Genomic DNA, 23288 nt, shown 5'->3' on the forward strand with positions numbered 1-23288 from the left:
TCAAGCCACTTCCCGATGATCTTGGAAGTGAGAGACCGAATCAAGTTGTTCTACAGCGGTACCCTGCCCATCTGTTTGAGAACAAGAGTCGCTCTTTTAAGTCTTTGTGGTACCAGATGAATGAATGGCTGGAATACAGTGTGCAGACAGATGCAGCATTCTGCTATCCATGTAGGAAGTTTAACACTGCACGCGGCCCAGTGGACTCTACTTTCACAGTGCGAGGCTACCAGAATTGGAAACATGCCGTTGAGAAAGACAGGTAAGGGGGTTTCACAAACACGCAACTTCAAAGGAACATTTAACTTGTGTTTTAAGGTGGAAGGAGAATGAGAGGCGCATTGATTGTGGTCAGGAGATTTCAACACTCCTCAATGCTGACCAGCTAAATAGAAACCGGTACTATGTCTCTGCTCTTCTAGATGTTGTGGGATTTCTCACAGAAAATCAGTTACCTTTCAGAGGGAGCCTTGATAATTTTGAGGATATGTCAGATGGGCACAGTGGGCTCTTTCTCTCACTTTTAAACTACACACTCAAAAAAGACACCGAGCTAGCTGAAATAATAAAGCATATCCCACGAAACGCAAGCTATACTAGTCCGGAAATGCAGAATGAACTGATCTGCACATTGAGTAATGTTGTGACAGATGCCATCGTGGAAGAAGTAGGCACATCGTGGTTTACCATCAAGGTGGATGGGACGAGGGACCCCACTGAATGTGAGAACATATCAATCATCATTCGCTTTGTATCGGCATCAAATGAAGCAACAGAGCATCTACTCACAAAAGAGCGTCAAATGTTGTGTTTGGTGCTTTGCGTATCCCATATCTAGTGCTTTGTGCATAACCTTACCTCTGTGTAATTGACTGCTTTAAATGCGGACTTTGCGGTATCTTCAGGCTGGTCGTATTTGCTGTTGATAGTTTAACGTGATGATCGCAGGTCATAGCCTACTGTATCTTATTTGAAAGTGCACTGATTCTGGTGCCAACCTCCCCCATTTAGTCATTGTATCTCTGGTATATTAATTTTCTAATTCCAATTCTTGACAACACCTTGTATAACTGCACCTGAATTGGTGCCAATTTTTAATCATTGAATATCTGCATTGTGATTGTGCCAGTTTGTTGCGGTTCTCCTGCATTCGAATAATTTTAGGCTGAAAACATCGGAACATATTAAATGTAGTTGAGATAAATTTGGTTCGTATGCGACAGCAACCTCAGTATAGATGCATCAAAAATATTAAATATTATAATTGTGCCCCCCCCCCCCCATCCAGTTCATATGTCCCCCTTAATACTGAGCCCTGGCGACGGGCCTGCTGCCATGGAGTTTGACACCAAGCTGCTCCAACCTGGATGTGTAGAGGCGAGCAAGATCAACCAGTTTGAAGACAAGTGCTGTCTTCTCATCCAGACGTGTTTCCTCGATGTAGAGAAACAATTCGGGAATACAGTAGCAGATTCTTCCCTCTCACAGTCAAAGTGGATTCGGCAGCCTTGGTCTTCCTGGCTCAATTGTACAACCCTACCAAGCACTTGGCATAATACTTGGCTTCCAGAGCCACGATATCACCCGCATTGAGTCTGGCCAGCAGCTCTGTGTCTTCAAGAAGGTGTGCACAGGCCCACACCCAGTTGTCTAGTTAGAAGGTTGCTGCTTCGTGGAGTACTTCAGGGCCAGCTGCTTGTCTGCAGAGGAAGCACAATGCCTCTTGGACCTTCTCAGTATCTGATATTTGCAACCTGATGCACTTGCATGCAACTGGTTGGTCTACATATTGGCACAGACCATCTGGCTTCAGCGTCTGTTTTGTTTGCTCTATTCAACATTGTGTTGTTGAATTTGAGCTGCCACGTGTTGTGATACTGTGCATTGTGAGTGACCATGGCGGCTTCAATGCTACATCCTTCATCAAGTCTCTCCAGCTACAGTGTCCGTGGAAGTAGACCCAGCTCACTGAATTTTACCAGGTTTTTTTCCAGTAAAGTGTATCCACTAACCCCATCAGTTATTTTACACTGTGAAGGATGTGTCAGCTGCTCTGCCTTGTCCTTTTGGCAGATGATGCACAACTTTCAGTTTGTCTCACTTGGATGCTGGGAGGTTGCTGGGCCAGGGCTCTCTGGGTCAACGAGTTTGAAGCTTTTACATGTTGACATGGTGATCTCTAGATGGCGACCCTGTAACGGGACAATGAAATAATTATGGTAATGACTAATCATACACCATTACTACTACTACAACAACAACTACTACTACTACGACCACCACCACTGATGTAACTATGTATCACGCTGCTTCCCCTCCCCTCTCCCTGCCTTCCCTTCCCCTCCCTTCTTCCTGCCTTCCCTCTCTCTTTTTGGTAGGTGGTATTACAAATGATAAAATACCACAATTCTCTTCATGAAAACCAGAGACATCATAGAAGTGTGGGAATTAACCTGTCCGAAAGGACTCTGGTTCTTTGCTGGTAATAATAATGTGAAATAAACATTCTTCTTTAATTATTGAATGAATGAGTGATGACTATGGAGGCTGTAATGTCATGGAGTCTGCTGTAATGTTCCTCCCCCTAACCCCCCTCCCACCCCTCAGGAAAACCAAAGATGCAACCCCTTCGTTACCTCTGTTGGTCAGTACAATGCCTTTTTGAAGTTGGCTTCTTATTTATTAGAATTTCATCATAACATGAACAATCTAACTTTGGAATGTGACTTGTGTTATTGTACTTTTTGCGCATTGTTTGACCGATCAGATTGTTTAATACAGACTCACCACACCTTCATGACACTGAACTTGCAGGTGCAAGCAGGGAGATCCTATTAACGTCTGATGCTATAACTGGGGAATGGTTACATTGGTAATAATGCGTTTACAACGTCAAGTCTAAAAATCTATTGCCCACCATATGAAACACTCAAACGTCAGTTTGTAGTCAGAAATCAAATGAAGCAATGTAATAGAATTGCCTGGGGTTGTGAATGTTGTTTACTCTCTTGTTTTGTATTGTTACGGTTGTGGGGGTAGATGGAAGAATTTAATTGGGAATATAGCATTGTGTAGAGTTGCTTGGTTTGTGGACATGTAGGAGGCATCTCGATGTAACTAAGTAGGGAACTTGTGAGCTTAAGTGTTACGTGTCACCACACGGGGGGTGGTGCGGTGTTAATTAGCCGAGGGAGTTAGAATAAGTTCCCCAGTATGTGATTGCCCTCCGTGATTTTTTTCCCCCCTTTGTTTTTATATTTCGAATTCGGCAATAAAGGTGGGGAACACATCCCTAAAACCACAACAATCGGGCAGAAAGCCCCGCCTTCAAAGGATGACAACAAGCGAAGTCACACCCCCAAGGTACGATTGATGGGCGTGACGTCAGAAGCGAGCCGAGCAGGCAGAAGCCCCGCCTTCCTGGGTTTCATGCGAGCAGGCCACACCCCAAAGGCGGAGGATAAATAGGACAGAGGAGCATGGAGTTCAAGGTTGGCTAGCGCACTTTTGGAGAGCCGTGATCAAACAGAAAGGTTGACTTGCGCACTTTTAGAGAGAGGAAGGCTGGCACATTTTGAGCGGCATCGGACTCAGTCGGCTTGTGCATTTTAGCCGTGATCAGAGTGGAGGCACGAGGTGCAGTCGTGAGAAGTGGACCCCGAGCCTCGTGTATGTCATCAGTAGCTGCACTGGTGCTCTGAGCCTAAGTGTTGAGTGCCACCCGCGGATTGCCTGGCGTACGTATATCCTGCTCCGAGAGAAGCACCATTTTGCATGCGTATGCACGTGCTGGTGGAAACACCTCAATTCCAAGTCCCCAAAAGACCAGCTCTGGGCCAAGCTAAGTACAAGAATAGTTGAAAGGAAGGATTTTGTTTCCCCGTTGTCTGTATTTGAGTCTGTGTGAGAGTCGCCTCGACTGTAGGATTTATTTATTTCATATTATTTTCATTTCCTTTTTAATTACTGTCCTTTGCAAATATTTGTTCATGTTCATTAAATGTGTTCATTTTAAGAAACTATTCGTCTATTCGTAGTGGGGTTCGAGGATAAACCCCCTGTGCATCTGATTCATTCCCCGTCCGTCATTCCTCCTCCACCCCATCCGTCATTGCGCCCCATGCCCTTCGTGCACGTGTTATAATCTCCGAGGATCAATGTGTCCGCCTCCTATTAATAAGGAACTTCTTGGCCGTCCCGGGGGCTAGCGGTGTTCACCACCCGTCAACACAAATTTGGGTCGGAGGGTTAACCTGGCCCCGCGACAGTGTCGACATGATTGCTTAAGATGGTGGAATGTTTTTGGGTTGCATGAGTAAGGAATTGCTTGCTTAGTTCATTCATATTTGTGAATGCTGCAGAGGAAACATACTTTCCTCTGAGCTGTGTAGTCTGGGTTTGACTCCCGACCTGACTATAAACTGTTAGATTTGTCCTTCGCAAATAGGGTGTTGCATCACAAACTGCATCGTCCCTCGCACAGACGTTAAGCTGGGCGTCCTGTCTACTACCATCAGTCGGGGGACATCAACGATCCCACAGCGTCACTCGCAATGATTAGCTAAATTATCACCAGCATCCAGAACAAATTGCACATTCCTACCACCTTCAGTCAATAGTCGGTGTTGGCCAGCCGTTTCATGAAATTATTGGACCAAATTTCTCTGCTGGCCAAGCCAACAGTCAGGTGGGATTAATTGTGGCCTTTAGAGAAGTGGTACTAGTTCATTACAGTGTGAATGTCAAGATTTCGTAAAAAGTATCTTTCGTAAAAGTAGGCCATTGCTAGCAAAATGTTAAATTTCAAATTGGTTTAAGTATAGGCCTGAACACCTTGTTAAGTTGGACCCAAGCTAGCTTTTAACTGTCGCAGCTGTTTGAAGTGAACCACAAGTCCGAGATTTAATTTGAGCGTGGTTACGTAAATGGCATTTTTGTTAAATTACCTTCAATTTTCTTTCGATACATGCTTGCTGTGTTGGTTGAAATAGGTTTGATCACTTTTTATTACTTATTCACATTTACTTGTGCTTGGACCTTGCACGAGGACCTCAAATACATCGTTTACTTATTAAACGATTATTTGGTATTATCAAATACATCGTTTACTGACATGGTTGAAGTCATCTCCACAGATGATGAGTCATTCAGCATTTCTGCTATCAGAGCTGGCTGTTTGATCGTGGTAAAATACTTCTCTCTTTCCCAATTGATTGGTGTGCGTTTGATTTCCATAGCTGCTCATTCACCTGCACTTGGCAAGTGTGGCAAGTATGCCAAACACCCATCAACTGTAAATGTGGTTTGGTCTGTTTTTCATGAATTGAACTCAAAGTTCATGATGCTGCAATCCAATGTAAAGCATATAGCATACTACAGTACTATGTATGGCTTTTTGATCATGACATAATTTAATCCAGATAGGACAGACCAGAGGTAGTGCACTTACCTTTTAGCCATCAAGGTTGTGTTTGAATCTTGGTCCAACTACTCAACCGGTCCAAAGTTTTAGAACACCCCCATTTTTCCTGTTTTTACTGAAATTTAAGCAGTTTAATGTTTCCATGTACTCTGAAATTAAAGCACAGAACAAATAAACAATTTCAGATAAAAAATAAATCATGGAATCATTTTATTGAATAAAATTTAATCTAAAATTTTGACTCATCAAAGTTGCCACCTTTTGCAGATATAACAGCCGAACATACTCGTGGCATTCTTTCCACAATGGAAATCAGATATTGTTTGGAAAGTTCTTCCCAAAACTGTTGCAGAAGTTCCCACAAATGTGTTGCACTTGTCGGTTGCTTTTCTTTCACCATTCTGTCTAGTTCATCCCAAACCAGCTCGATGGGGTTTAAGTCTGGAGACTGTGCTGGCCATTCCATGATTTCAAGCCTACTGTCTTGTTCTTTTCTTCTAAGGTAGTTCTGACATAGCCTGGAGGTATGTTTTGGGTCGTTATGTTGCTGTAGGATGAACCCCTGACCAACTACACGTAGACCAGAGGGTATTGCATGGCGCTGCAAAATGCTGTTCGTAGCCCTTTTGGTTCAGGGTGCCAGTCACTCTGTGCAAGTCCCCGACTCTGGGTCCAGCAAAAGAGCCCCAGATCATCACGCTTCCTCCTCCATGTTTGACAGTTGGTGTCACACACTGAGGAACCATAATTTCGCCTACTCAACGGCGTATAAAAACCCTGCGTGATGAACCGAATATTTCAAATTTTGATTCATCGGTCCATAGGACCTTCTTCCAGTTTTCAGTAGTCCACTGGCGGTGCTTCATGGCCCAGACAAGCCTCTTTTTCTTATTTTGCCATCTTAGCGATGGCTTTCTTACTGCCACTCGACCTGTCAAACCTGCAGCTCGAAGTCTTCTCTTCACAGTTGAAACTGAGACTTCCTTACTTCGACCAGTGTAAAGCTGTGCTTGAAGCTGCTGTCCTGTGACCCGCTTATCACGCAAGGTGTTGACTCAGAAACTTGTCTTCTGATTGTGTTGTGGCTTTGGGTCTGCCAGACCTCTTCCTGTCAGAGTTTCCTCCAGTTTCCACATGCCTTTTGATGGTGTTGGAAACGTACTCACTGACACCTTGGCTTACTTTGCAATTTCTCTAAAGGAAAGACCTCCACTTTTAAGGGTTATAATGGTCTGTCTGTCTTCCTTTGTTAATTGTCTTTTTCTCACCATTATGAGAGCAATATACTACTTCCTGCAGTGCAATATTGTCCAAATAATGCTTCAGAGGGTGTAGCAACACAATATGTTCCAACACTGCTTTTATACAGACAGAGGATTTGTAACTAATTAACTAAAGTTGGGACACCTGTAGGAATTGTTTGCATCAACTTTCAAGGCTTAATTTACTTCCATTGCTGCAGAACAGCTGCAGTTGCTAACCCATTACTTGTTCCCTGAAAAGGGCCTTTTTTAACAACTCTGAAATTTACATGATTTTTCAGTTTTTGGTAATGTAAACTTTTTTTTAACGTCTGGCAGTTTACTGCTTAGCTTTGTACCATTGCAGGTTATTCACTGGACTTGAACTACTTAAATTTCAGTAAAAACTGAAAAATGGGGGTGTTCTAAAACCTTAGACCGGTCGAGTATATACTGTTCAATTGATGTTTCGTAGGTAGGACATTGCTTCATTCAGCATGCCGTCCCTTGGATAGAAGTTAAACTGAGTGTCCTGTATGCTTGCATTATTTGGTAGATGTTAAAGATATCACGGTGTCTTTTTTTCAAAGGTGAGGTGAGTGATCTCTGAAACCTTGAATAAAAAAAATTCCTGGTCAAACCTACAGGGGCCTCTGCATCAGCGGCATAGCTACGCTACCATCAATGATGCAAACCCATGGCTTGCATTTTGACGGGGCCGATCGGCCTCGCCCCCGTGATCGACCCGGTGGCCGATTTTCAGGGGGTCTTTTTATCGGCCCCATAAAATTAAGCTGTGAAAAAAAAAAATTTTCAAAAAATAAAAAAAAAATTTAAATAAAAGCTAAGATTACCTGTATGGCAAAACAAAACACCTTTGTTCAACACCATTGGTCTCCTTTTGGACGCGAGAAACGGACAATGACATGGTTGAAGTCATCTCCACAGATGATGAGAATACTGTTGTGTTGGACTTATCTTCAGGTAGCTCAGGGGATGAATCTCTATCACAATTATCTGATGAGTCTGATGATAGTGACTTTTGGGGGTTTCTGCCTGAACATTTACATCAATACTAAACCTACTAAAGTTAACAAGTATTTGGCAGAATGTACTGAACACATGTATCTGTTATGTTATTGGACTGGAGAGAGAGATACTTGCAGATAAATTAGTTTTGTTGAGACAGAAATGCATCAATAAACTCATTAAATTTGCGACTGTTCAGATTTTTATTTTGGTCATTCAGCTTTGCAGCGAATAAAGTTTTTAATTTGTTACGAGAATAAATCTTTTGACATTATTACTATGTTACTGGTGGATCCAGGTGTGGATATTCAAGTACAACCTACATGACAAGGTAATGGCAGTGAAAAGTCAAGATTTATCCCCATGTATATGTTGAACACAGTGGGCTAGTCCAGGGGGAGAAATGGGTTGGACTTGTGTACGTAATACTTGAATGGTCCCAGTTCAATGGCATACAAATAATGTATTGTACTGGCACATCATTCATGCAAATTGTCAGAACATTTGTCATTACAGGTAATAATCCACAACAACAAAGACAACTTAGTTCTAATACTTTTTAATGAAAAGGATTGTGGGAAAGTACTGTGCTTGAGCAGAAACTTTTGTTTCTCAGAACTTTGTGTTTGGCCCCAAGAAGGGCCGTTTAAGGTACATTTTGAAATTACATAGTTAGGATTAGGCTCAGTTTATTCAGATTCTTTGGCAGTTCAGTTTGTACGGACATTGGTCAAATTGGACCACATGTTAAAACAATTTACAACAACTAATTCACAAGATTTTGAAGCAATTTTAAAATCAGCCCCGTGGGCAAAAATCAGCCCCCTCACCCCACATGACGAGGCCGATTTATCAGCCCCGTCCGATTTTGAAAATGCAAGGCCTGCAAACCCACAGTCATATGCTGCACACAAATGAATGAATCACATTTAAGAAGCCATATGGTCTTTTATACTTTTCCCAATTATTGCTATTCTTTTCTACTCCTTTGTCCATTAATCCCTTTAAGGTACACTGATGTCTCCTACTGTCCGTACTTACGAACGTCCGTACTTACGTGCATACGTCCGTGCAAAATCTCATTATATTTATGCCTCTGTTGACGAAGTCACCAGAAGCATTATGTTTTCGGGTTGTCCGTCTGTCTGTACGTACTTATGTATGCACGTACGTATGCGTGTCCATCCATGTTAAATCTCATTATCGTGATATCTGACGAACCGTGTAGTGGAGCTTGTTCAATCTCGGTCTGAATATGCATAATGATGAACTGATTGGATTTTGGGGTCAATAGGTTGAAAGGCAAGGGTCAGAGGTCATGTTAGGTAAAAATTATGTCACTGTGCTAACTTCTGAAACAATGATGGGATTTTACCAATCTGGCATAAGTACACAGTATGATGCAACGATGAACTGATTGGAAGGTGGCATCAAAGGTCAAAGGTCAGAGTCCTTGATAGGTTTTCTTTCCTGGGATAACTTGAGAACGGCTCAAGGGTTCCTCGTCAAACTTGGTACAAGTATGTATCATGATGTATGCGTAAATTGATTAGATTATACGGTCAAGAGTTCATAGGTCAAAGGTCATGTCAGGTAAAAATGAGATATTTGAGAACAGCTGAAGGGATTGAAATCCAACTTAGTACAAGTATGCCTGGTGTTGGCTTAATGGTTGGGATCTTAGGGTCCTGAGTTCAAATCCCCTTCTTCTATTGAATTAATGCCAGGTGAGGTTGACTCTGCCTGTCATCCTTCCGAGGTAGGCAAAATGAGTGCCAGCTTGCTGGTATCCTGTGTCGGAGTGGCAACCCGGCCAGGATTGTACCTAATAGCCAAGGAGACTGCTTAGGCAGCACCAACGCTGTGCAAAGATTTTGGTCCCAATCTCCTCTTGCCAAAGCCTGCACACTGGATGGTCCCACTGGATGAATGGATGGATGTATCCAACTGTCTTTGTACAACATGTGATTTATGTATCAGCTTCTCCATGAGCTTGAGATGATTATAGCATGGGCCTTCGATGATTAACACAGGTCAAACTAGAGAGTTCATACAACACCTTCCCCCACACAGTCTTGAGAAAAAGCACATGGGACTTTTTTGGAAACAATTTATTGTAAGAAGGAGAAGAAGAATTTCAAAGTTCCCCTGCCCTGAGAGTATGAGTGGCAAATTTGATTGATCAAGACGGCGTACTATTTTACCAAAGTAATGCTAAACTGAAGGTTTTGGGAAGTTGGAAAAAGGTGGTATGTGTTCTACAGTATTCCAGTATGTAATTACATTGAAATAGAGGAAAAGTTGTTAAGGCTGCAGAACCAACCCTCACCCCACCCCCAGCCCCCCCCGCCCCCAAAAAACGTTGAACCAAACATTTACCACCTTTGATGTACCTTCCTTCACACCACCTTATTTAACGCATTAAATTCGTTCTTCGTAATTGTTGGCATCCTCCATGACGTTCCTAGAAATGGTAAATTTCCCTTTTGGAATGTTTTTCAGATTTGTTTGACTGTCAGACGGAGAGAAAGACTGAAGCTATTGCTCTCCCGCACTATTCGCACTTGTGCTCGGGACGAGATTCCTTACAATTTACCAAATTCAGAGCCACACTACTGCTAAACTACAGGTTCCTGTTCCAATCCATACTCCGATTCATGTTCTACAGTGTTCAAAATATAATATCAAATTGAAATTAAGTAGTTCCTCAATTACAGACAGACAGAGTGAACCAATTGCTTATATCTACTGTGCGCAACACACGTGGGGTAACTATTTTGGTTAAAACCAAGATTATGGCCAACAGTCACATTTTCCATGTTTTTCACTGTCCTGAGCATATATTTTCCAAGGTGAGTCCGACCAGCTTTGTCTCAGACATGTGACTTGCATATAATGCTCTGGGGGGGGGGGGGGGGTGGTACAAAACACAAACTACGCAACACACTCATTGGTTACAACTGGAAGTGTTGAGAAGTTTGAAGGGTCGAGATAAAAATTGGTGCGTTGGAACACTGTGGAGTTGGAGATTGGTGAGAAGTGGGGAGAACAGTGACAAAACGGCAGGTCATGGTTGTAGTATAGGCTCTGGGGGGGGGGGGGTAGGGGTGTTTGTGTACATGACTCTTTTAGAGCGTCACCCTATTTTTTTATTTTTTGTTCTATATGCCAAGACCTTCAAAAAAAGTTTGGATAACACCTCCAGATCAAGTACATTAATTTTGATTCACTTCAATTACTTATCCATTGCTTAACACATTTTAGCATTATTTATTCTCTTAAAACTTGGTTCACAGTAGAAAATGACCATATTTTACATAATTTTAGTCAAAAATAGTCAAAAATAGCTTTCAACTTGAAAGTAGCTCAAAGTTTGATGGTTTCTGAATAACTTAATATTGTAAGTAGAGCTATAAAATTTGGCAAAAAGTTTCATTATTAAGTTCTCTGAGCCATTCAATTTTCATATTATCACAATGGGGTTATGTGTGATGACCACAGAGCTCATTGTAAACCAAAGTCACTCCTACCCCCAAATGGCCACTTTTACGGCATTTCATCAAATGATGATATCTCCTTAACTAAATGGCATGTGAAGTTGATTTTTTTGTACTAAATATAGGTTATTGACCCCAAAAAGCTCATTGTAAACCAAAGTCACCCCTGCCCCCAAATGGCCACTTTTATGGTATTTCATCAAATTATGATATCTACTCAACTAAATGGCATGGGAAGTTGATTTTTGATACTACATTTATATATAGGTTTTTGACCACAAGAAATTCATTGGTTACATTTTTGTAGTTTTTGTAGTTGATATACTTATTAATAATTCCAAAATTGCAGCCAAAATATTGAAAATTCGGAATGCAGAACAATATTCAAGATGAAACTCTAACTTAATATCCTTCCCACCCCCTCTAGCCTATCTATTAAAACAAGTCAAAAGCAATATTAATTTAAGAATTTTAATGTTTACACATTGAAATAAGTTCTGGTTTATGCACAACTATTAATACAGTGGTGCACATACATCAATACTATTAGTTACATACACATTGCTGCCAAATAGCTCAATATGTTCCTGACTTGTTGATATATTTTCTTGAATTATCACTCATCCAACATTCAAGATTTATAACATGTTTAAAGTACTACACTACCTACGCTACATACTGCTAGAACTAATATTGCTACATACACTACATAATACACATAAATCAACTGTAAGAATATAATGCAAAGCTCACAGTCATCTCCACATAAAGTTGCAGAATTCCCGAGAATCACATTAAGCAATTGGATTTTTGCAGTAGGGTGATGTTTTTTTTGCACCGACATAATCTGCAACATCTGACCCCAGCCATCCTGCAAGAGCAAGTTGACCGAGCACACTTATCACAAGTACAGAATACAGACCAATGGGCAGGAAGGATTTTCCACAATGTTGCAGGTATTAGCTGACCCTGCTCATACTCATAGCCACAATCCTCTGGCTTCAGTGAATCAACAGTTTCAGGATCAGTATGGCTGTCCAAGGTATGCATGGTAGTGTAAGCATGAAAGAATCCATGTAGGATATGAGGTAGAAGTCCCTGGCTGGTTGGAGGCAGGTTATGAAGAGAACTACTTTTGTTGAAATGGAACATCTCTGCTCGGAGATCATCGAAATTTGTAACATCACTTCCACTTTTCAGCACCTTCACCAAGTAATGCTCAGCATTGTGAATTAATGATGGAAAGAGGATTGGTGATCTCCCAAAGTGTTTGAGAAACTTTTCTGGCTCTACCTGCAAAGCTGCCTTCTTTGATCCAATTCTACTTGTGATGTCACACCCTGTAAGGCTATGCACAGCTGGTAGTACTGCACAGAGCTGATGACCCACACGCTGGAACAAGGTATGAAGAGGCACATACCGAGTGGTGTCACCCACTCCAGCTCGCACCCACAGCTGCTCAAGGTTGTGCTGCTGGAAGTCTGGTATGTGGTCGAGCAGGGCAACAACGACATCAGTGTCATTTGAGATGACAACACATACTTTGTGTCCTGCCTTTAGTGAGTCCAAGACATGAAGAGGTATACGGAAGTCAGCTTCTTCTAAAGATGATTGAAGATGGGCCATCACATTTTCTTCACCTTTGTGAGCCATGACACACTGCCAATTATCATCTTCTTTAGTTACCTGGCTCACCACAGTGGGGTATTGACGAGTTTCAGGGGCATTTCCTCGAAGATGACAATAGATGCACTTCTCCAAAAGAAGCTTGTTGATGTTTGAGGGCCAGAAAGTTTCCATCTTTTTTGGTAGAGCCACACACCGGGCCACTCCTGGTTCAATAGAACTGTGCTCAATTGGAAGAGTATCACATAACCCCATTGTGAGAATATGAAAATTGAATTGCTCAGAGAACTTAATAATGAAACTTTTGGCCAAATTTTATAGCTCTACTTACAATATTAAGTCATTCAGAGACCATCAAACTTTGAGCTACTTTTAAGTTGAAAGCTATTTTTGACTATTTTTGACTAAAATTATGTAAAATATGGTCATTTTCTACTGTGAACCAAGTTTTAAGAGAATAAATCATGCTAAAATGTGTTAAGCAATGCATAAGTAATTGAAGTAAATCAAAATTAATAATTTATGGTTGCTTAATAATGATTTATTCCATCTAAACCCAATACGGGCATTTTGGTTCAATTATGGTTTGCTGGTAGCCAACTGCGAATCCAAGATGGACCTTATAGAGAAAACGTACTTGATCTGGAGGTGTTACCCAAACTTTTTTTGAAGGTCTTGGCATATAGAACAAAAAAATTAGGGTAACGCTCTAAAAGAGCCATGTACACAAACACCCCCCCCCCCAGAGCCAGGAGTATTGGTGATTGTGACTCCCTGAATCAGTTTGACACTGACTGAAGTTTCCACTGTAACGAGACATGCTGACAGTTACAGAGGATCGTGCTGCAGTGGTTGAAGCTACACGAGTCTCATCTGGATGGGCTGGTTACTGGTACATTTCTTTTTCCCACACCGTGCGGTAGTGCACTCCTAATTTCAAGGCAAGCTTCAACAACATTTCGAGGTCTTCGAGAGTGACACCATATTGTTGATCTACACATTCTGACTCATCACACGCTACAGTCTTCTTGCCACAAATGGTGGTGAAACCACGATCATGATGAACGCATTGCTATCCTGCAGCAGTCATCAAAATAACAGACAATGCTTCTCTTCTTCCAGCTTTTATTGACTGCATCATCTCTCCCCCCCCCACCCCCAATTGGCATTGGCCCAGCATCACTACAGCTTATTACACCTCCTTGGCTCTCAGAAACAGTTGTTTCCCTCCTCCACCTCTTCTCCCGTTCTCAGTGCCATTCTCTAGAATATGGTACTGTGAACTATACAACGTACTCTTTCATGAAGGGCATTTTTGAGCTTACTGCCAGATCTGTCAAGTTGAATCATTTGCTTTGATTAGGAAATATAAGATGAAGTCGTGGTTTGTGTGATGTTATTGTCAGGAATAAGAAACAAACCAAGCCATTGAAATACCCAGAAGTAGTGCTCCACGCCTGGCAGAGTGGTTTGATATCGGGTGTAGAGGAGGCTTGGTATTGTAAGATTGACGTGCTTTTTCGTGAAGCATCAGTTTGGGGAATTTTATGTGTTACTTACTCAACATTGGTGTGTTCAGAAGAAAGGCAAAATAATAGCTGATTGCTGTGTTCCAAGCAAAGGCCAATGCATATCGACTAATGAGTAATTTTTTTTTTTAATTCGGAGAAACGGATAATGCTTATAGGTTAGAATGTGCTCTTTTTGATTGAGTGTGGAGTGCTCTGCTACCTGTATTCAACAGCTTGGATGCATCAAGTTATTTTATTTTCTCTTTCAATATATTTCATTCATCATACAGTTGCCGTCGTCAGGCAACTGGAACGAGATCGGTCTGAACGGACGTTTATAGCCAATGTGGCTCGTGATCAAAGACACTTGAATCACTCTGAGACCAAGTGATTTTATGATGGTATGTATATTTAACAGGTAAAGGTTGGGAATACGAGAAGCAACACAATGATTTGTTATAAATAAAACCCATACGCACCCTGAGCAATGCACGAGCGGGAGCTCCTTAATTATTGATATCCTTAAAGGCTTCAGACACACCGTGAAGAAGAAGGACCAGGAAGAAATTGACAAGACTGAAATACCAGGGCTGTGCTCGATGGGACGCAGTGAGGCTCAAGTGAAAAGATGGTCCGAAGTGAAAATGGTGCGCAAGCAAGAGCTGGCATGATGGAAAGCAGTTTCTGGGTGCGGCCTGTGGTTGGGGCTGGTGGAAAGATGACATGCTGCATCTCGTTCCGCCAAAACACCCGGAGATCACACGCAACCTTCTGTGTCGGGTCCCGTAGCATATTTTTGCCACCACGGTTCGCCACCCTCATTTATGGTCTCATCCCTCACTTAATCCCTGATGTCACTGGCCTCACCCCAAATGGCTGTCAGCTGCCCGTGAGCCCAATCGGTGGTGGGGCATCCCAGCGTGACCTCCCACCTAATTCGGTGGCGCAAATCTGATCGTGACAGCGGCTCTTCCTGCCAAAACTCTCGCTGTCTGTATGAAAAATCCTTATAGAATGGCCTGTAGAGTCTGTCTCGTTTTAAAGAACATATAGGACAGATTACGGAGGGATAAAACGTCAAAAAGGTTTGAATGGAAAGCGATTTTAGACATGCACATGTGAGGAAGGCTGACAACAGCTTTCTATACAAATAATGACGCATATCCTGGCACATGGGCTTTTTATCTCATGCTTATGTCAAAACGTGCACTATGGGAATTAACTACCGTTACACTGTGCAAAATTACCCTCGAGAAGGCATTCCCACAACAATATTCTTCTCTGTATAATACACAAAAAGTACATGGTTAACCAAATTAAACTCCCTCCCTCCTGCCTTTCGCCTGCCGTAAACCGCCCCAATGGACCGGGGACCCTGCTCGCTATGGAGCGCAATATTTCGATTTTCGTGTCGCGGTCATCGTAGTTGGTGATCGACTAAAATCTGCTGCGGTTATGGACTACAATCTATGTTGACTGAAATCTGCTGCGGTGATCTACAATCTACTTTAAACACACACTCCTGAACGGAGCAGCAAAGGAGTGTTTTTTTTTTCCTCCTGTTCAAGTTGTATTGTTGAAGATTCGGCGGCACTTAACAGCACCGCCGTCTCAGGGGTTATAACGCCGGCTAGTTCGTCACAGGTCTCGGATCACGTGCCTCAGACCACGATACCAAAGTACACCTGGGCCGTACCAGTTGGGGATATAGACCCTGGCTACAGACTGGATTTGTCAGAGACCGAGCGAAGTCTGCCAGTCCGTAGCCCGTTTTGGTTTTATATACAAATCGAGTGGATTGTTCCTCAGCACGGCACGAATAAATTCAAGGGGGCAACTTTCGCATGAATCGGCCAGATTTATTGGGGGCACATCGGGGAACACGACACAAGCAAAGCATTCACGAGCGTTATAATTAATCTATAACCCGCTCTTATCTAGGGAGCTACGGATACGGGTTTTGAAGGGAGCCAAGCAAAATAAACCTTAGGCCTGGACAACATGCAGACAAGACACGGAGTACGTGGTGGTGCATCATGGACGAGAGGAAAAGTGTCGAAGGCACGAATGCGGCTCGTGACAAGCCAATGGTGTTCGGATTCGAGCGCTCAGCGCGAGCATGTAGCGTGGCAAGATGGCGCTCGTACTCCTATCAGCATCGCTCGTGCATGCCGCGTGGCAAGATCGCGCTCATTCTCTTATCGGCACCACTCACGCACGCAGCGTGGCAAGATGGTGCTCGTTCTCTTATCGGCATCGCTCACGCATGCCGCATGGCAAGATGGCTGCGATGACGTCCTTTTGTCGGCACCGCTCACGCACGCAGCCTCAGCGCGTCCAGCCCCTGTAAGGTCGACGGCGCAGCAGAGGAAGATCTATGGTGTGTTCCAGCTGGCTCTCCACAAGGTCCCGAATGCAAATCCAGGCCTGGCCTGTACACCAGACTAGGCCAAATCTGGGTGTTGGACTCTGCAGGCGGATCGACCGGATGAAAAGATGTGTCGAGCCGTGCAGGGAGTCAGGACAGTCAGAGGCTGCGTGGTTGGATTCAGGATGAACCTGTGGAGGTCCTGCAGGCTGAATCCATGGCCGAGGAGGAACAGCTCGTCGAGTCACTCCTCATAAAGCAGATCGCAGACTCCCCAAAGCAGCCAGTTCCTCTTGCCTTTTCGGGGCGGCCTCTTTTGGACCGCCTCCGGGGACCCGTGATTGGTCCATCGTTCGAGTTTGCAACAGCTCTCCGCCAATGGGTTACTGACACGTCTTGTTAACTGACTGTCAGTGCGCTGGGTGAGGGCTGGTTAGGAGGGGGGGGGAAGGAAGAGGAAGAAGAAGAAGGCGCCTCTCGGTACACCACCACTGTATGAACAATGGACAGCCCGCTACATCTCCCAACACACATGTAACGTCCGATTACCAAACAACCTGGCTAAACATGCATTTAAGGGGGGATCTGGGCTAATCGTATATTTAATAACCAACTAAGGGGCTATTTCCGCAACAGTATAACCTCCAGGAGTTTGATTTATTATTCAGCGATAACATCCAGTTTTCAAGTTATTTTGTCCAGCGGTTTATTCTATTAACGTTTTCAAACAGAGATTCTTCTAACTGTATAATAATACACAAAAATGATACGGGGGTGTGGGGTCTGCCAGAGACTCTTCAATTTTTTTTGTGAATAGCGCTCAAATTTCAAATTACCTTACTCAAAGCATCAAGCCCTGTCGATTTTTCAATGGGTGATTGTTGGACGTACTATATATAATTCAACTCGTGTGTGTAGGTTTGCTTGTTTGACTTGCATGCACTCCTAAATTGCTGGACAGAATGAGTTGAAATGTATTGGTTGTGTTTGAGATGTGCCGGGGAAGGGTTTAGTCATTAATAAAAAATCAGAGTGGCGGCAGTTCGGGAGAAGGGAGACGACACAATTTCTCTGTGTAAATGTGTATCACGTAGTGCTGCGGCTTCTGGTGGGAGGGTGTATTACAAGTCGTCGTGGTTTATAGTACTATTCTCGTATCTCTGCGTGAAAACGTTATCAAATCGAAAACTACTTGGCCATTTTACTTGCGTGCTCTGTATTTTGTGCACTCTTAATTCGTTGGACGAAATAAATTGAAAAGTGGTTGATTCTACTCTGGGTGTGCATGGGAATGTTCAAACAAGTTGGGATGTTATGGTATCAATAGTTATACGTGTCTGTTTGTTTGTTTGCCCGATGAAATGCGTTGAAACCTGCTGGTTGAACCCAAAATAAAGTTCTCCCCACTTGCGGCTCCTGAAGGGAGTGGGTGTTTCTCGTGTTATCGACTGAATTGATGAGAGTGGTCCATTAAAGTTTGCTCACCTTGACTGTTCATCATATCGTCTTTTGCAATATAATATAGTATTTCTTTGTAATTTTTTCCTTGTTTTCATGATTGTTTTGACTTTTATTGTTTTGTTTTTTTTCTTCAGGGTGAAAAGGAAGGAGGGGCAGGGAAGAGGGAGCGGGCAGTTGTTGACTCGTCCTTTTTTCTGCACTTGCGACGCATGCTTCAAATTCTTGTTCCTCGTTGGTTAAGTCGTGAGGTGATTCTTTGCATTATAATATCATACAGGATTATTTAGTGTTACATATTATAACAAAGAACATTGCAATACGACACTTCCATGTTTATTGCATTTTTATTATGTGCCACCACTTACTGTAATTGTATTATATTAATATGTGATACGCTGGGAAATATTGACCGTTTTGGGTAAAAACGTTATTTAAGGTGAAAGATCATCTGAAATGTTGTTTTCAGGAAGTTGAGGCTTGATCATCTTATTGCAATGTGTTAAGGCAAAGTCCAAAACCTCACATCTACATCACATGTTACATATTTTAAACTTTTATATTATGTAACTAATCACCCTTTTCATTTCTGTTATTGCTATTTTTTCATTCTTAACCTTTTTTTTTTTTCGTACTGACCCCTTTTTCACTTCCCCAACGTTTTCTACCCTTAATTTAGACAGGTTACCTGTTGCTTGTGGCTTTAACGCTGGTGACCAGAACCTACTGTGATGTGTGGATGATTCAGAATGGAACGATGATAGAGAGGTGAGATTGAGTAAGAAACAAACTGTAGAATGTGACAGCAATTCGAGATTTTATGACGGCATTTGTTTCCAAAATGGTTACCTTCAAGATTTTCTTCCACCATATCCCCCACCCTCAGTCTTTAATTATGGATCTCTTGCTTCCCCAGGCTCCGCATTCTGAAGATCATTGCATCATTTTGATATTTATTCTCTTTCTTTCTGTCCCTGTGCATGCAGTGCTATCATTGGTCGCAGCTCGACTCTGTTTATGAAATACTTGCTTAACTTCATTAAGGCGATGCCTGCGGTAAGATTACTTCTGACGCAAAGCAACATATTATACATTTCTGAGGATTGTCCCAAAATTTAAGTTGGCCAACTTGTGACATTTTGAAGTAAAAGTTTGAGGTGATGACAAAATTACATGTATACTCTCATTTGTTACAGATATGTCTTCATATCAAGTTTCTAAAATTATTTGTAGTCTTTTGGAAGTTAAAATAATTGGAATATAATGCCATAGATGTGGCATTGATAGAAAGCTTCAGTAAATAGGAAATACACACCCTTAAGTTGCAATCTCTGGTGACTCAGAATTATAACTTCCTCCACCCAACTCCCTCCCCCAAAAATACAGTTTACCAAAAATTCACGAAAAGAAAACAAGTTTGCAAGATGTTGCTTCTCCGCTGAAGAGGTTAACAGAGCCCTATCCACTGTCACGTCACAAGACAGGCTTCTGTGTTTTTTGATCAAAATATTGGTTGACGGCTTGACAAATTTGCATTTAAAACAATTAAAGAAGACATAAAATGTCACAGCCTCCGTTGTTTTAGTAATTTTGCTGAATGGAATTAAAGTGATAGCTCATATTTATGTACAACTAAAATGGAACACTCTGGTGTCCCCAAGGGTAGTCTACCAGTCAGCCATCTTTGATTAGATTCCAAAATGAAGTGAGGGCACGTGTATGCTATCATGTATGTGCGTGTGCCAAGTTTGAACAAAATCAGACCATGCATGTCTGAGAAATGGTTAGGGACACATTTAACTGACAAAATGGCCACCAGTCGGCCATCTTGGATCTGATCCCGGGGGTGGAGGGGGGAGGGGGAATGACGTGCACATGTAAGCCATCATTCCTTCTCTGGGCGCCTAGTTTGAATAACCGGTAAATACATGTCCGAGAAATGGTTGAAGACGTGGTCAACTTCAGGTTTTTTTTGCAACTAAAATGGTTGCCAGTCGGCCATCTTTGATCTGATGTCAAAGAAAAAAATGACCTGAATATGTAAGCCATCATTCATCACTGTGTACCAAGTTTGAACAACATCGGTAAATGCATGTCCGAGAAACGGTTGAGGATGTGTTCAACATCGGGGGGGGAGGGGTTGCAACTAAAATGGCCGCCAGTCTTCCAGTCGGCCATCTTTGATCAGATCGCAAAATATAGTTAGGTGCCAGTGTATGACATCGTGTACTGTGCTTTTGCCAAGTTTGAACAAAATCAGACCATGCATATGAGAGAAATGGTTGGGGACATGTGTAACACAATTGCCGCCTGTCGGCCATCTTGGATCTGATAGAAAAAAAGACGTGCATATGCAAGCCATCATTCATTATTTGGTTTCCAAGTTTAAACAACATCGGTACATGCATGTCCAAGAAATGGTTGAGGATGTGTTCAACACCGGGGAGGGGGGGGGGTGGGTTACAACTAAAATGGCCTTGTCAGCCATCTTGGATCTGATGTCGAAAAATAATGACGTGCATATGTATACCATCATGTGTTGTCTTTGTGTCAAATATGAATAAAATCGATCCAGACATGTCCAAGATATGACTTCACTGATGATATCATCGTTATCACCTGATTTATACCCCAAAGGGAGTTGATGACAAGTTTAATTTTTTTTTCATTGAGCGGTTTCAGAAAAAAAGATATCCAATTTTTCTTTTGATCCAATATGGCTGCCATACCATGTGACCTATCACGTCAGAGTTATCAATACAATATTTTCCATGGGGAGTCTCTCCTATCTTTAAAGTTTCACATTGATCGGGCAAGCGGTTGCAGTTAAAAAAATTTTTAAGCGAACATCCAGTATATGTAGAAATGTGGACACGCTCGCACGCACACAGAGACAGGTGTTGCAATAGTCTCACAACCTCTTTGGGGCCATTGTCCATAATTCTACGAGTACAAGTGTCCCTAATTCTTGGTCAACATAATCTGCCTCAGGTGCAATTACAGACAAACAAAACACTCAGAGTTCACAATGTCATTTTGAAAGTGCAACTAGAAGAAGCAACAAAGGAGCTGAATGAACTCAGACAAAAAGAGAATTACAGGAGGGAAAGATACACCATTGATGTCGTGACAGATGATGTGGTCTGCATGGAGACAGGTCAGGTCAGGTCAGGTATGGGAGCATGTGCCAGAACAGCGCGTCGCTGCGTCCACTTTCCGCCGGTACTCCAGGGGCCTCCGTCTGGCCATCCCCCAGGCAGATGCCAGGCCCATCCCCATCTCCTTGAGATGATGGTCAACCTGCTGCAACCACGAGGCATGTGGTCGGCCCACTGGCCTCCTCCACTCATGAGACTCCCTCGCTGAGAGAATCTGGTGAGCAGGATCAGCGTCAGGAAAACGAGCCACATGTCCATACAGCCGCAACTGACGCTCACAGACTATGCAGGTAACAAATCTCATCCGAGTCTCTCTCAGCAACCGCTCGTTGGACACAAAATCCGACCAGCGATAGCCAAGGATTCTCTGAAGAGACCTGGTACCAAAGGAATTAAGTCTCCGTCTCAGATCCTTGGTCAGAGTCCAAGTCTCGCATCCATAGAGCAAGACTGGAAGTACCAAGGACCTGAAGATTCGGACTTTCGTCCTCCCGCACAGGTACCGGCAGCACCACACTCATGATCCAGTGAATCCATGACTCCCCAGGCCCGACCCAGACGTCTGTTGACCTCTGACTCACAGCCAGCAGAGACATGAATATCACTGCCAAGGTAAGTGAATCTCTCCACGACCTCAACATCCTCACCACAAACAGACACAGACAGGACAGCAGCATCCAAGATGTCACCGAAAGCCTGGATCTTAGTTTTGACCCAAGAAACCCATAATCCCAGCGGCTCCGACTCCTCTTTCAGCACCTCGAGGGCCCCCAAGAGGATATCTAAAGTATCCGCAAAGATGACTGCATCATCTGCAAAAATCAAGGTCCGAGATCTTGACATTCCCAAACGATGCACCGCAACTTGATCTCTCCGACATCCTCCCTAAAATCCAGTCCATACAAGTGCTGAAAAGTGTGGGGGCCAGTACACACCCCTGACGAACTCCAGTAACAACTGGAAATAAGTCAGAGATGGTACCACCACACTTCACAGCACTCTCAGTACCAGAGTAGAGTTCAGACATCAGATCGATCAGTTTTGGTGGCACCCCAAGAAGACCAAGAATCCTCCAGAGGACATCCCGATTCACTGAGTCGAACGCTTTACAGAGATCAACATAGGCTGCAAGCAGCCCCTGCCGAAACTCTCGTCTGCGTTCGGTGAGGACACGAAGGGCAAGGATACGGTCAATCGCTGACCTCTTTGGTGTAAAGCCTGACTGCTCTGGACGCTGGTGCTCAAGCAGATGGACTCAAGAGTCCTGGAGACAGGACTCCCAAATAACACAATTTTCAGCATTGTCACTGATTATGTGCAATGTTTTCAAGACTCAATTGTATACCTCGGAGGATGGAAAGTCGAGTGCATTTATAACACACATGGGCACCCATGAATATAACCTTTATCCCTACGCTTAAAAAAAACACATGGGTGGATGTTGTAATCTGCTCTGTCTGTCTGTCCGTCTGGCACACTTTCTCCTCCTAAACAGTTGTGCAGAAAGTTACCAAACTTGAGAGTTATGATCACCATAGTGTAAGATGGTGCGAAAGCAGTATTATTTTGGCCATGCCCCCTGGGGCCCTGGGGTGAAGTTAAAAGGTCAAATACCAAAAACTAGAAGAAGCAACAGGCATATTTTATTGCAAGCATATTTGAAACCTTCATTAATGAAACTTTGTATATGCAGTCAACATTGGTGAACGCATGAAATATGTAACAATCTTTTGGATTTGACCCCTGGTTCATTCCCCTTAGGGTCACAGAGATCAAAATGGGGGTGGGGGGGGGAAATTAATTCAAAATTTGATATTGGGTCATTCCTCATGGAACTTTTGGCCATCTTTCAACTTTGTTTTCGGTGGGAAGCGTGGGGATTTGCGATGGCGTGCAATTGTTTTTGTCGTTTAAGAAAAAAAAAAGATTTTCTCGACTATGCATGTCTTCTGAGCAACATGATTTCATGGAGCAACTT

General features: G+C 42.9%; 1 protein-coding gene across 6 annotated transcripts in view; it reads left to right on the top strand.

Moving 5' to 3' along the window:
- ABCD3 (ATP binding cassette subfamily D member 3) overlaps positions 1-23288 on the top strand; it is a 104140-nt gene that overhangs the window by 7379 nt on the left and 73473 nt on the right. For 3 of the 6 annotated variants that reach the window (XR_015059389.1, XM_085885910.1, XM_085885912.1), the window contains exons 2-5: positions 2608-2644; positions 18290-18403; positions 18832-18920; positions 19139-19208. Coding sequence is in view for 5 of the 6 variants with exons in the window: in XM_085885910.1 (XP_085742036.1) it covers positions 2608-2644; positions 18290-18403; positions 18832-18920; positions 19139-19208 (310 nt within the window). In the remaining variant the exon portion in view is untranslated. Of the gene's footprint in view, positions 1-2073; positions 2483-2607; positions 2645-18289; positions 18404-18831; positions 18921-19138; positions 19209-23288 lie in introns of those variants that run through there. The other 3 variants (XM_085885913.1, XM_085885914.1, XM_085885915.1) reach the window with 3 other exon arrangements.

Source organism: Eptatretus burgeri, chromosome 6 (assembly GCF_056783735.1).
Source record: "Eptatretus burgeri isolate ZD-2024b chromosome 6, Ebu_testis_v1, whole genome shotgun sequence".
NCBI classification, from domain to species: domain Eukaryota; kingdom Metazoa; phylum Chordata; class Myxini; order Myxiniformes; family Myxinidae; genus Eptatretus; species Eptatretus burgeri.